The following is a 13693-nucleotide window of genomic DNA, read 5'->3' on the forward strand; positions in this document are numbered from 1 at the left end:
CAGAGAGAGGACCCCGTGCTTGGGGGTTGGGACAAAAGAAGTGGGTTCTGCAAATGAGAATCCCACGAAGGCTGGGGCCCCAGAGAGATGCTTCCTCTGTGAAAAAAGGGACAAGTAAAACTTCAGTCCAGAGAAGGGGCAACAGAGAGAATTGTCTCCAGGTGTCCTGGATTGAACAAAGATTTCATAAAAAATAGAGAAAGTGAAACCCCAGCTAGCCTCATAAAGCGTATATTTGGAATGGGGTGGACTGGTGTTCAGATTTCTAATACCAGCCTAGGAATGGAATTCCCAGTAAATGTGGACCTCAAAACTGGTCCCAAATCAGCAGCCCTGCGTCCCATGGGCCCAAGCTGAAGTCAACCGAAAATAGTTCTATAGGGATATTTCTACAGCCCAGGTTACCTGAGATTCCCACATCAAAAACAAAGAAGAAGAAGAATATTATTAAAGATGACCCAAAATCAAAATTACAAAACACATGATTCACAAAAGCCCGTGTAAATGACAAGGGAAACGAGAATTAGCACCTCCAGGAATGCGAGATAATAGAAAAGTCAGAGAAAAATCTGAAATATTTTAAAGAGAACAGAATAGGTCCAATAAAAATTCCAGAGTGAAAATACAGGGGAAAAAAAAAACTAAAGAAGCACCAACAACGCTCCCCCTTCTGCTTAAGCCATGGGATGGGCAGTTTGTTTCTCAGTGGTGTCATTAAGGACCAGCTGTTGGTTTTAGAAGGAGGAAGGCACAGTGAATGCAGATTTGTCCCTGTTGAGTTTGTGGTGGAACAGCGTAGTAAAGGTGTTCAGTAGGCAGATAGCTATATGACCCTGGAGCACAGGGTAAGGATGGAGGCCACAAAAGAAGACCTGAGGGTCCATCTCAGATATAAGTAATCATTGGTGCCCTGACTTCAATTGACATTTTTTTTTCTCTTTTTTTCTCCTAAGAGGATGTCATTTATACGCCTTTAGAATTAGCACAAAAGCTCTCCTTACGGTCTAAATTGTTGTTCCAAATAGAAACAGAAAAAAGAGATCCTAGAAATACTTGACAATAGGCTCAAGTCCTCCAAATCTCCCTTATAGATGATAGTGAAGGTGCTTATTGATTACAGACCATCTAGAAGATGTAAGATATGCTTCCAAAGTTATTTTAATAGTTTCATGTTTTCTGTCTCCATCTCCCTGACCAATTTCCTCTTCTTAGGGCATTTTTGGTCCTTTGTTCTCATCTGGGAAGAAAACATATGATAAGAGAGAAGAAGAAATAGAGGACTAGATAAACGAGGGTCCAACAGCCGCTGGGGCTGTTTGGGACTTGGATTGCGAAGGCTGAAGGCTATAAATCCAGGCATCTTAGAAAACAGCCTGGATGGAAGGGCACTGGAATGTTGATAGTAGTTGTCTCTGGTGGAGACTCTCTGTATTTTTCTATTTGGGGTGACTGATGTATATATGGGGTGGTGGAGGGGGTTACATTTCTCATCTGCCTCATCTTTCCACGAGGTAACTGTATAGACAGGCAAACACCTACCCCCTGCCCCCGACTCACGCCCTCACTCCTCCCCATGGAAGCATCTTCTCAGGGAGAGGAGGGCGGGAGGAAGCAAGCCCTGGCAACCGCTGGTCCCTGCTAACTGGGGAGGGGGTAGAGCCCCTGCCTTGGAAAGGCCATGAGCTAGCCTTGCTGTCTTCCCTCAGTCGAGTGTGGGTGAGCCCTGCCGCCCCCTCTGTATTCCAAGCGATGGTCTCCTGCAGCACCAGCTTCACCGAGATGGGTCCTCAGGCCTGGCTAATAAGAGCAGGGTGGGGAGATGAGGGGAGACGAGGGTTAGAAATTGCAGGAAGGCTCACTTCTGCCCTGACCTAAGTTGTGTCCTCTGATGGAATATACCAGAAACCCCTCTTTTCAGAAGTAGAAGTAGTAGTGTATTTTGATCTTCATTGGACTCTTTGAATCTTTCTTCAGTAGATGAACCAACTGGAAGCTGGGTTAATTGGCACCCTGAAACCTCCAGAAACAGCAAGCATATGTTGCTTTTACAATTAGAAAAACAATGACTTTTCTCGTAATCTGGGGCCACCTTCCCCCATTCCTTTGAGTGCCTGTTCTGAGCTGTCAGCCACGTTACTGTAAAGATGAGTGAACAATCTCATTCACTAAAGAAAACCCTTAGCCCTAGACAGCCCATCTCCCAGCAGAAACCCTTTAAGGGGAGCTCAAGGCCTCATATTGTCTTTCATGGTGAGGAGACAGATGCAGCTTTGGGGGTTTTGTTTCTACTGAATCAGGCTGGGAAACAAAAAGAAATGTGCTGACTCATCCCCTTTTCCCCCAAAGTCAGCACACAATGGATTTCCCTAAATTTAAAATTATATATAAAAAAGAACCACTTTTTGGCTAGCATGTTTCTTTTTTTAATTTAATCTCTCAACAATCAGTGTAAGCTGGTTGACAAGCAAACTAGTGGCTGATTTTAATTTTGGAATTGATCCCCTGTCTTTTATCTCTCTGTTATCCTGACAGGATGAAATATTTGTGGCTTAAGCCTTTGCTGGCCACATCTAAGGGAAGATTATGTCTTATACTGTCTCTTTTAATAAGGCCTGTGGGAGACAATGCCCATGATATTTATGCTATCTACATCCCAAAAGACAACTCTGGGAAAGGCCAGAATGCCCTCCAGAAAGTCTCCTAAATGTTTTCAGTGCTTTGGTCCAAACACATCCTTCTATTACGTGCATGTTAACTGGGCATCCCCGTTGTGCCAGGCCCTGTGACTCCCACTGACAATAAAAACAGACAGGAGACCCACTTGGAGCTGGAGGGTAGAGGCTGACATTATTCCAAGAATCACAGACCAAATTAAAATCTGTGCTAAGTGCACCGAAGGAAAGGCGAAGGGGCCTAATCTAGTCTAAGGAATCACGGAAGACTTCATGGAGGAAGGAACATGTGAACCAAGATCTGAAGTTTAAGGAGGCATGAACCAGGGGATGGAAAGGGAAGGACATTTCTGGCTGATGCCAGCTGTTACTTGGAGGTGGAGAAATGTCTACAATTTGACAGGGACCAGAGTATGTAGGACTTGGAGGCCAAGGTGACAATTTGGTTGTCATGGAGGAAGATGGGTAAGCCACTAAAAAGTGTCAACCAAGGGGATGTCATAAGTAGGGATAGACTTTGAAAGATTCCACTGGCTGCAGCTTGAAGGTCATCAGAGGGGCAAGAGCAGAGATCCAGCAAGGTCAGGCAGTTGGCTCTCGTGGAAGAGCCCAAATCCCAGGCAAGAGGAGACGGCTGCTGAGACCAGGGGCATGGAGATGGGGAGAAGGAAAAAGATCTGACCTTCTACACCTGAAGGGTTCCATTTGTTGTGTGTGTTTCTCATTCAAAAGATTTATGAAAACATTTGCTATAATAGACGTCCAAAGGGGACCTTCAGTATTAACTGAGGCTGGACCATCAGACAGGCATGAAATCCCATATCTTGATCAAAAGTATTGTTTGAGTGACACCCCATTCATTTCCACGGCAAATGTGTTCCTATCAAAAAGGAGTAGAACCTTCTACAATTGGCTTGGACTGAACATGTCAGGGCAAATGGGTATTAGGGAGTCAGCCACATCCCATCTCTGCTAGAGAGCATCTGAAGAGGATAGAAGATGATTCCGGGGGTAGGAGGGAAGGCAGAGACCATTCCCGTCTCGTACAGGTACCAGGTATGAGCTAGGCCTGTTATCACATTCTTAAAAAATGATTTAAAATGGGATTAATTTCCCTAACATCTCCATACTCTCTGCACGTCTAATTCATCAGCTCTTCTGGGCTTGCCTCTGCCTCAAAAGGCTGCTCCGTCCTCTCACTGACCAAGGCACTAAGCACCCCCTCTTCCCCTCAGGTCCTCGCCGTGTCCTGTGTTGATTTCCGCCTTCACAGCCGTCTTACCCCCCTCCCTGATCCACTGACACACTTGCTGCTGCAGCTCAACTCCTCCCTTCTTCTTGGCTGGAAGATTGTCATGGCCACCTGACGTTTCTCCCCACTTCTAATCTCACCTGTGTTGAATCCAGCCACCACTCCTGCCTACGTGATCCTTCTAGAGCATCTTTCTATTTATGCCATTCCCTTTTGCCCTTGTGTCTCAGTCCTCACAAATCATCAAGAGCTTCCTCAATGCCTCCTTAATCGAGTCCAAAGTTCTGAGACCAGTATTCCCATTCTCTTATGGTGACATACCTTTTCACGCATGCATTCATTCACTCATTCATTTATACACTCATTCCACAACAAATGTCTGTTGAGTGCCCAGTGTAACATGAAGTAAGCACCAACAACACGCCAGGCATTGTGCAAAGCGCTTTACGTACATTTTGTTGTTCGATCCTCCCAATAAATCAGTTTTTGCTATTTTTACACCCAGATGAGGAAGCTGAGACATGGAGGGCTTGAGTAACTAGACTAAGCCCCCAGCTAATAAGGATTCAGACTCACACGGCCTGAGTCTAGAATCTGAGCTCCTAACCACTATAATGCAGACAGAACACTGGAGTGTGTCTGTTGTATGTCCATGGCCGTGCTGCTCGCGTTGTGGAATTAGTATATAAAACTGTAGCGAGGTGGATTCAGGAATGGGCTGGCGTTCGTTTGCAAAGAGAGAGACCCAGCAGGTACTTCTTGGGGCAAGCAGAGGATGCTCTGCTGACCCGTTGTCCTGGGATACGGGGAGGGGCAGAAAGCCCTCTGGAAATTTGCTGAGTGCATCACTCTGAAGCCCAGTGGAACTGAGTAAGGTCTAGTGCCACATGGCAGTGTACAGGAGGGAGGGGGATACATTCCCCATCCTCAAGGAACATACCATCTGACCACAGGCAACACGATGCACCCGTGGCAAAGATGCTTTAGGAGCCAAACAATGGAAGAGCCAAATCCACGTGGAATGTGCAGTGGGTTCCCAGAGGAGCTCCAGGTGTGGTGACTTTCCTTCTCTAAAGGTGTCAGGAGAGGCTCTGGGACAGCCTTCTGTCTGGAAGCAGTGTGTGTAGAGGGTGGGTTCAGAAGCCAGGGAGGCAGACTGCCCAGGCTAAAATCCCAGCTTGAGCCCTGAACCAGCCGGGACCGTGAACATGAAACAGACAGACACTGAACCTGGCGCACCGTCAGGCTTCTGGAAGAGTGAGCCCGTTGTAGCCACTGCTCTGCCTTGATGATGGATTCACAACATCTCTTAACTACCCTGGACCATCCATTCCTTCTGAAGTCCTTCAGGTATCGGGATAATAGGAGGAGAGAGGGAGCTGCGGGCAAGAAAGGGGTCCGTGAGCTGTGCCTGACACCAGGCTCTGAAGGCACGTGTCTCTGACCCCGCTCCCACCAGGCCCCTCAAGTCCCTCCTGCTCCTGTTCATCTATCTACACAGTCCCGCACGACAGCCGAGAAGATTGAGAGCTGTGAGTCAGGCACTAGTGCGGCAGTGTAAGAAAACCACGCTCCCTGCCCTCTAAGGGGTCAGCTGTTCTCGCACGTGCTCATTCATTCATTCGGCAAACATACACTGAGCCGGGGCCCAGTGCAGAGGGAAAAAGACAGGCAGAACACAGCGCTTACAGCATAATGGGTTTAAGTACATGTTGTCATATCCCAGATCTGTGACAAGGACATACATTTCACAGACTGATTCGATCCCTAAGACCCCGGACAGCAAGTGTCAATCCCGTTTTACAAATTAAAACTAGAGACTGAGTCTCAAAGCACAAGACTTCCAACTCCAGATTGGTCCAGTGCTCTCACTATCGCAGCGGTGCCGCTTCCTGGCACAGGTTACAGGGCACTCCCAAAGATCGTGAACACGTTTTGTAAGCTGCGTTCTCTCATGCCAAATGCCAGCACCACAAAGTAACGTGAGCGGCCCCTGAGGTTGATCCTTCCCAATCTTTTAAGCAGGCACGGTTCTTGTTAGAGCTTGGAGCAGACATGGCCCGGGGAGCATGGGTGGGCTGACTTCCTTCTCAGCAATCCATCCCGTACACTCTCAGGGGAAAGCGTAATGTCACTCAGTCAGAGAAACACACGGGGCTGCAAAGTCACTTTTTGCTTTGCTTGAATGCACTGTCACCTTCTTTCAGTCTCAAGCAAACCCTTGGTATGTGGGGGCCTGATGCTGCACACAGGGGAGGAAAGGCTGGACCGTAGGTGTGCTGAAACGCAGGTCAGCAGCTCAGGCACACACGCACATGCACGAGTGCACACACACACTCACTCACCCTCACACCCCTCTGATCTGCAGACCTTTCTGAGTCTGGAAATGACTTTACTTTCCTCGGATTCCCTGAGTGATGAGGCTCTGCTGTACTTGAAAAAGTATTCTGTCCGAGTTTGGATTTTAGGTGATAACTTTTCCTCGTGAGGGTGCACGTTCATAGCAGCAAGATGTGGAGGGAAGCTGTCCTGCCTGGGGATGAGAGGCTTGCCCTTTAGTCCCTGCTCTGCCATGAACCAGCTCTGTGACCTTAGACAGTTATTTCACCAGTCAGAGCCTCAGTTTCCACATCTGGACGGGCTGAAGTTCCCTTCCAGCTAGAACACTGTGCGATTCAAATGCTAAATCAAGACAGTTTGTCACATCGCATGTAGCGGGGGAGGCCCTTTCAAGTTCCCAAGGAAAAGAACATTGAAAATTATTTTCGCTCAGCTTACTCCCTAATGGAATTTGTCTGCTCACAGGTCCTTTTTAATCACGAGGTCAGGCCACTTTTGGTAGCAATTTAGCATATAAAATTCCTTTCTTTCTAGTCCACTGAGAGTTGAGTAACAGAATTTTTATTTTACTTCCCGTATGGCATAGAGTTGAGGGCTACTATTTTCAAGCTCAAGTGTTCTTATTCTATATCCTCTTCCCCACCATTATATTTGATTGATAGTATTAAACAGAAGGAGAGTTTATTTTACTGGAGGGGAGAAATGCTTTAGGTTAAGTAATAAGTATATAAAATAAATGGTTAGAGGTTTTGTAAAGGAAAAGATGTAATTTTGTGGTTATGCATGTTTGGGACTATTTTCTGTTATGTTTTGCTGGTGGAAAGAGAATGTATTGGACCAGCAGAACTAGGCCAAGACGACTGTGCAAATAAGATGATGTCTCGTTCAGCCACGTCTTTAGAGACGTGAGCATGAGAGAAAGAAAGGGACGGTATGGTTTGCCTCTCTTGAGGCAATTGGGGAGGCTTGCAAGGGTAATTGTTGTGATCGACAGATCCAGTGGGCCCTGGGGCACAAGACCTCCAAGGCATGATGGATGCCTGCATCTCTCACAGGTGTGGCCATATCCAGATCCAACAGGCCACATGTTTGCAAATCTACAAGGCCTGGCGGGTTCCTGCCTGTTAACATCAGTCTGTAGGAGGCAACCTGGCCCTCAGATGTGGGGACACACACTCACCTGGAGACTTTGCTGAGTGGGCACTGCTGGCCCCCATGTGGTGCTGCCTGCACTTCTCTCTCGACCTTGGCCACCGCCAAAGGGGATCAAGCCCCCCAGAGGAGTAGGAACGTACATCTCCTCCACTCCCCGTGGTCAAATTCCCCAGCCAATTATGTGACACCTAGCGTGATGAGTCTTTCTCTCTGATTTGTCAATTTATCTATATGATGACTTCTATATTATAAAAACCAAATCGCATGTGTTTAAACGTTTAGTTAATCATATTGAAAAAAACAAAACTTCATGAGATTGCAATTGTCCTGGAGGATCTGGGCTTGCTAGTCATCTGCTCCAACATGTCTGCTGGGTTCCCAGGGCTGAAATCCCCCCACCCTGTGCAGAGGGGACCAGGCCCCCCTGATGCCCTGGGGCATTACAATCCAGTTACACAACCTCCCCATGTTTAAAGAATTGTTATCATGACTCCCTTAAGTACCCAAAGCTAGAGTTACCTAGAGAGGGGGAACCATGGAGCCTTTCAAAAGTTACTTCCCATGGAAACCGAAGAGGCAGGCTGGCAGCAAGGGTCCCCCATGCCTGGCTGGATGCCTGGAGGCTGGCTGGGCAGTGTCCCCCAGCACTATCCCTCGTGCCCCCTTCCCTGGGCCACGTGCTCACTGAAGAGGACAGCCTCGCCAGAGGAGAAATGGGGCAGTGAGTCTGCCTCCACGCCTGAATCTCCCAGCCAAGCAGACAAAGCCCCTCCCTGAACTGTCCCCCTCCCGCATTGCCCATCTTTGTGCATGTGCTTTCCCTCTGTGGGCAGTCCCCTCTCCCACCTCTGTCCCTGGCCACCGGGCCACCCCACTCCTCAACGTTGTATGGGGGTCAAAAAGGAGGCCCAGAAAATGTCATTATTTCCAGCTGGTATAGTCAACAACATAAAAAATCCAAGCTATGCTGCAAATTGTTAAGCTGATAAGATGGCCCAGCGGGAGTCTCTGATACAAGATCAACTTTAAAAAATAAAAAAGCTTTCCTTTACATTAAAAATAACCGTGTATAAGATGTAATAGAAAAAAAGACCCTATTTATGATATCAACAAGCCTATACAATACCTAGACATAAGCCAAGTGAAAACTTTCCAAATCTGTTCAAAAAAAAAAAACATCTAAAACTAGGCAGAAGGACATAAAAATGGCCTTATTATGTGGAGAGACATACCGTGTATATGAATAGAAAAACTTTTTATTTGAAAACTACAAATCCTGACTAAATTGACCTCTACATTCAAATTAGTCAAGCTGAAATCTCAAAGGATTATTGCAGAGCTTAAAATTTGATTCTAAAATTCACCTGAAAGAGAAAATAGGTAATAATACTGTAGAAACTTCTAAAGAAAAAATAGTATCAAAAGAAAACTCACTCTCAACAAGGTTGCCAAGACAAATTGGGGAAAGAATAGTTTTCTAACAAATGGTTCAGGGCACCTGGATATCCACATGCAGAAGAGTGAAATTGGAGCCCTACTTTAAGCATACACAAAAATTAATTCAAAGTGAATCAAAGATCTAAATGTAAGAGCTAAACCTATAAAACTCTTAAAACATAGGTGTAAGTCTTTATCACCTTAGGTTAGGTAAGGGTCTCTCAGATATGGCACGTAAAGCATAAGCAACCAAATTAAGAAAATAGAGAGCTTGGACCTCATCAAAATGATCAGCTTTTGTGCTACAAAAGACATCAAGAAAGTGAAAAGACAACCCACAAAATGGGAGAAAATATTTGCGAATCATATCTCTGGTAAGGGTGTAGAATCTAGGGTATATAAAGAACTCTTCCAACTTAACAATAAAAAGACAAAAAAAAAACAATTAAAAAATAGGCAAAGGATTTGAATAGACATCTCTCCAGAAAAGATGTATAAATAGCCAATAAGCATGTGAAAAGATGTTCAACGTCATACGTTATTAGGAAAATGAAAATCAAAACCACAGTGAGACACTACTTCACATATACTAGGATGGGTGTAATCAACAGCATAGACAATAACAAATGTGGGTGAGGATGTGGACAAGTTCATACATTCATCCCATACACTGAGAATGTAAAATGGTTCAGCTGCTTGGGAAAAATTTGGCAGTACTTCAGAATATAAACAGAGTCACCATAAGATCCAGCAATCCCACTTACAGATATATAACCATATACCTACCCATAGTGTATACCCAAGAGAACCAAAAAAAATATGTCCACACAAAAACTTGTACGTAAATGTTCATGGCAGCATTATTCATAATAGTCTAAAAGTGGAAACAGCCCAAATCCCCAGCAACCGATGAATGGGAAAACAAAATTTGGTATATCCCTACAATGTCATTTTATTCAGCAAAAAAAAAGGAATGAAGTACTAATACTTGCTACAACATGAATGAACCTTGAATACATTATCCTAAGTAAAGGAAGCCAGACACAAAAGGCCGCATTTTGTATGATTCCACTTAACGTGAAATGAAATGAAATGAAATGAATAGGATAGGCAAATCCATAGAGACGGGAAGTAGTTTATTGGTTGCCAGGGGTGGCTAATGGGAAGTGACTGCTAATGAGTGTGAGGTTTCTTTTTGGGGTGATTAAAACGTTTTGGAATTAGATGTGATGGCTGCACAACATTATGAATGTACTAACACCCATAATAGTATGCTTTAAAAAGATGGATGTTATGGTATGTGAATTTAATCACAATCAAAAAAGAGAACTTGCTCTGATATCAAAATGTTCCTATAGAATAATAGGAATTAAAACAGTGTGGTGTTGGCTCAGGAATGGACAGATGGAGGTTTGCCTCAGTGGACCAGCATAGAGAACACGGAGGTGAAGCCACATACATATGTGGGCATTCGATATCTGACAAGGTGACATTTCAAATCAGTAAGAAAAGGAAAATGGTGGTGAAGAACAGCTGGCTCTTAGTTTGTGGGGAAGGTTGGATTCCAACCTCATACCTCCACAAGAATGAATTCCAATTTAGATTAAATAACTAATTCTAAGAACTAATTCTAAGAAATAGAAGAAAATAAGAGAGGACATATGTATAACATTGAAGAAAGCCATCTTAAGCAATACACAATATGCATAAATTTGATTGTATAAGAATTGGAAACTCTTGTAATAAATACAGTAAAAGATATCGTAAGTCAGTTAAGAAGACATTTCTCACATAATTAATATCCTGAATATATAAAGAACTTCCACAATCAATAAGAAAAAGTCAAAATAACAAATGTTCTGCAGCACTCCCTTCCTTTAGTTGCCTTTTCAGATGATCCCAAAATTTTGTCCTCTGTTCAGTGACAAAGAGATCATCTTGGGCCCTTTTTCATGATATGGGATTTCCCTGGCCACTCAATCCCAACCGGCCCTCTTTCTCAGCAAAGTCAAGGTGGTCTTTGGAATGTTGTCCCTGTCGGGCAGGACAACTGGACACCCTGCCCTGCCCTGGAAAAAGTGATTAACTGTGGTCCTGATTGAAGGAGCTGTGTGCTGAGGCTGAAACCCCAGCGTCCACTTCTCCTGTCCCTTAGAAGACGCAGCCCTTTGCCTCGGGACCGTACGCCGCTGGCATCCAGAGGCCTTGAATGAGGAGCACTAAATGTACTTAGCGTTTCTTGCCAGCCAGCCACTTAATTGGGGCTGCAACATAACATTTGTTCAACAATAAAATTAACCTTGATTCCAGACGGATATCTGTCTTCACTAAGGATGTGTCCATGCTGTGGTTTCTTTTTGCAAGTGACATTATTAAAGAAATGGCATATTGCAGGCATGTCACCCAAGGACTTTTGTCTTAGAAGACCTTCCTATTTTTCTCTCCTGCTAAGAGAGTCTTTCTGCTCTCAACTGGGCAGTTCATCGAGGTACCTGCTATCTCTCCTCACCCCCTTCCTCTCATAGCCTTTTCTGTTTTCATAAGCCATAGATTTGGCCTCATTTTATTGCATTTCACAGTGTGCTTAAATACCCCACACGGTTCCTCATCTCATTACAAAAGACAATTTGTAATGCGGAAAATGGCAATGTGATTTGTTCAGCTGCTGGAGTTGTAAAACCTTCCGCATCAGGGCTTTCCTGAAGGGTGTCAGAGAGACGAGAATGGAACCGGGATGCAATTAGAAACCCTGTTGATAATCTCTAAGTAAATCAGATATTCCTGCCATAGATCCTGGCTGGGTCACGTGGGGCTGGCATGAAACATTAAGACTGCTGGTTCAATATTTTATGCAAAAGGGAATTCTGTAGCTGAAAACAAGATGGTTGGAGGCCGTTGGTTTATTGTGAGTGGGCAAGAAGACATCATGACTGAACCGACTTTCTCCTCGTTTCAGGGTCACTGTTACTACCATGGATACGTGCAGGGCTATTCTGGTTCCACGGTCAGTCTCAGCACTTGTTCTGGTCTCAGGTAAGTGACCTTGACAGTGGCAGCTCTGGCCTTAAGCACAGCTACCGCAGACCACCCCCTTCTCCGATCACTCTAAAGCACTAGAGTGACGGACAGAACCGAGGAGCCCTTGCCCGGCAATGCAGAGGGCACCGCACCCCCCCACTCCCATCTCAGCTCGCCTTCCTTCGCCGCTCCTCTTTTGAGGCTGTCCTCAGGCCTGGTAGGTTGGCTGGGTTTCAGCAGCCAAGGATTTGGGGAATATCTTTTGTTTTTGTGGCTCGATGCCAAACAACTCCCAGTGTTAAAAAAATAGGACATTAGGTATTAGCATTTCAGCTGCTTGCTTAATAAAAATGAAAAGGGCCTCTTCTCACTAGGACACAAAGTGAGGGGCTGACTGAGCACAGATCCAGGTGAGCTGAGTACGGGCCTGGGTGGCAGGGGCCCCTGCCCGACGCAGGAAACAATCCCTTCTGCTGCTGAGGACGAGCCAGCCCCGCCTTCCATTCGCAGCAACCGGCCCGGCGGGCTCTGCGGGCTCCCGAGGAAAACCAGTCTATTGACAGATTCCCAGCTGCCTCAGCCTCTTGACTGGGTTTATCTATCTAGTTTGTGAACTAGCAGCTTGTGTCCTCAAAGTCCTGCTTTGCTTTGGCCGCTGCCACCAGAGTGTGGGTCTGCGGAGGGCAGGATGGAGGGCCTGGGACAGCGGCGGCCCAGGGAACGCGGGACTGTGCGCCGTGGGTCTGCGAGTACTGCGTGCCATGGCGGAGAAGGAACCTCGGTGCACACCCCACACACACACCACACACACCACATCCACAGCAGAGACACACACACAATATACCACACCCCCCACACACACACCACATCCACAGCAGAGACACACACACAATATACCACACCCCCCACACACACACCACATCCACACCACACACACACACACAATATACCACACACACCACACACACCACATCCACAGCAGAGACACACACACAATATACCACACCCCCCACACACACACCACAGACACACACACAATATACCACACACCCCACACACACACCACAGACACACAATATACCACACACACCACAGACACACCACACACACCACATCCACACCACAGACACACACACAATATACCACACACCCCACACACACACCACACACACCACATCCACACCACACACACACAATATACCACACCCCCCCACACACACCACAGACACACACACAATATACCACACACCCCACACACACACCACAGACACACAATATACCACACACACCACAGACACACCACACACACCACATCCACACCACAGACACACACACAATATACCACACACCCCACACACACACCACACACACAACATCCACACCACAGACACACCACAGACACACACACAATATACCACACACCCCACACACACACCACACACACACCACACACACACACAATATACCACACACACCATCCACACCACAGACACTCACACAATATACCACACACACAACATCCACACCACACACACACACAATATACCACACACACCACACACACAACATCCACACCACACACACACACAATATACCACACACACCACACACACACCACACACACAACATCCACACCACAGACACACACACAATATACCACACACCACACACACACAATATACCACACACCCCACACACACACCACAGACACACACACAATATACCACACACACCACATACACACCACAGACACATACATAATATACCACACACACCACATACACACCACACACACAACATCCACACCACAGACACACAC

At 46.0% G+C, this 13693-nt stretch overlaps 1 protein-coding gene across 2 annotated transcripts in view; it reads left to right on the plus strand.

The window, feature by feature from the left end:
- The window catches only part of ADAM12 (ADAM metallopeptidase domain 12), a 402635-nt gene that overhangs the window by 252463 nt on the left and 136479 nt on the right, over nt 1–13693 (plus strand). For both annotated transcript variants that reach the window (XM_057530791.1, XM_057530792.1), the window contains exon 5: nt 11813–11889. In XM_057530791.1, coding sequence (XP_057386774.1) covers nt 11813–11889 — 77 coding nt within the window. The remainder of the gene's footprint in view (nt 1–11812; nt 11890–13693) is intronic.

Source organism: Balaenoptera acutorostrata, chromosome 16 (assembly GCF_949987535.1).
Source record: "Balaenoptera acutorostrata chromosome 16, mBalAcu1.1, whole genome shotgun sequence".
NCBI lineage: Eukaryota > Metazoa > Chordata > Mammalia > Artiodactyla > Balaenopteridae > Balaenoptera > Balaenoptera acutorostrata.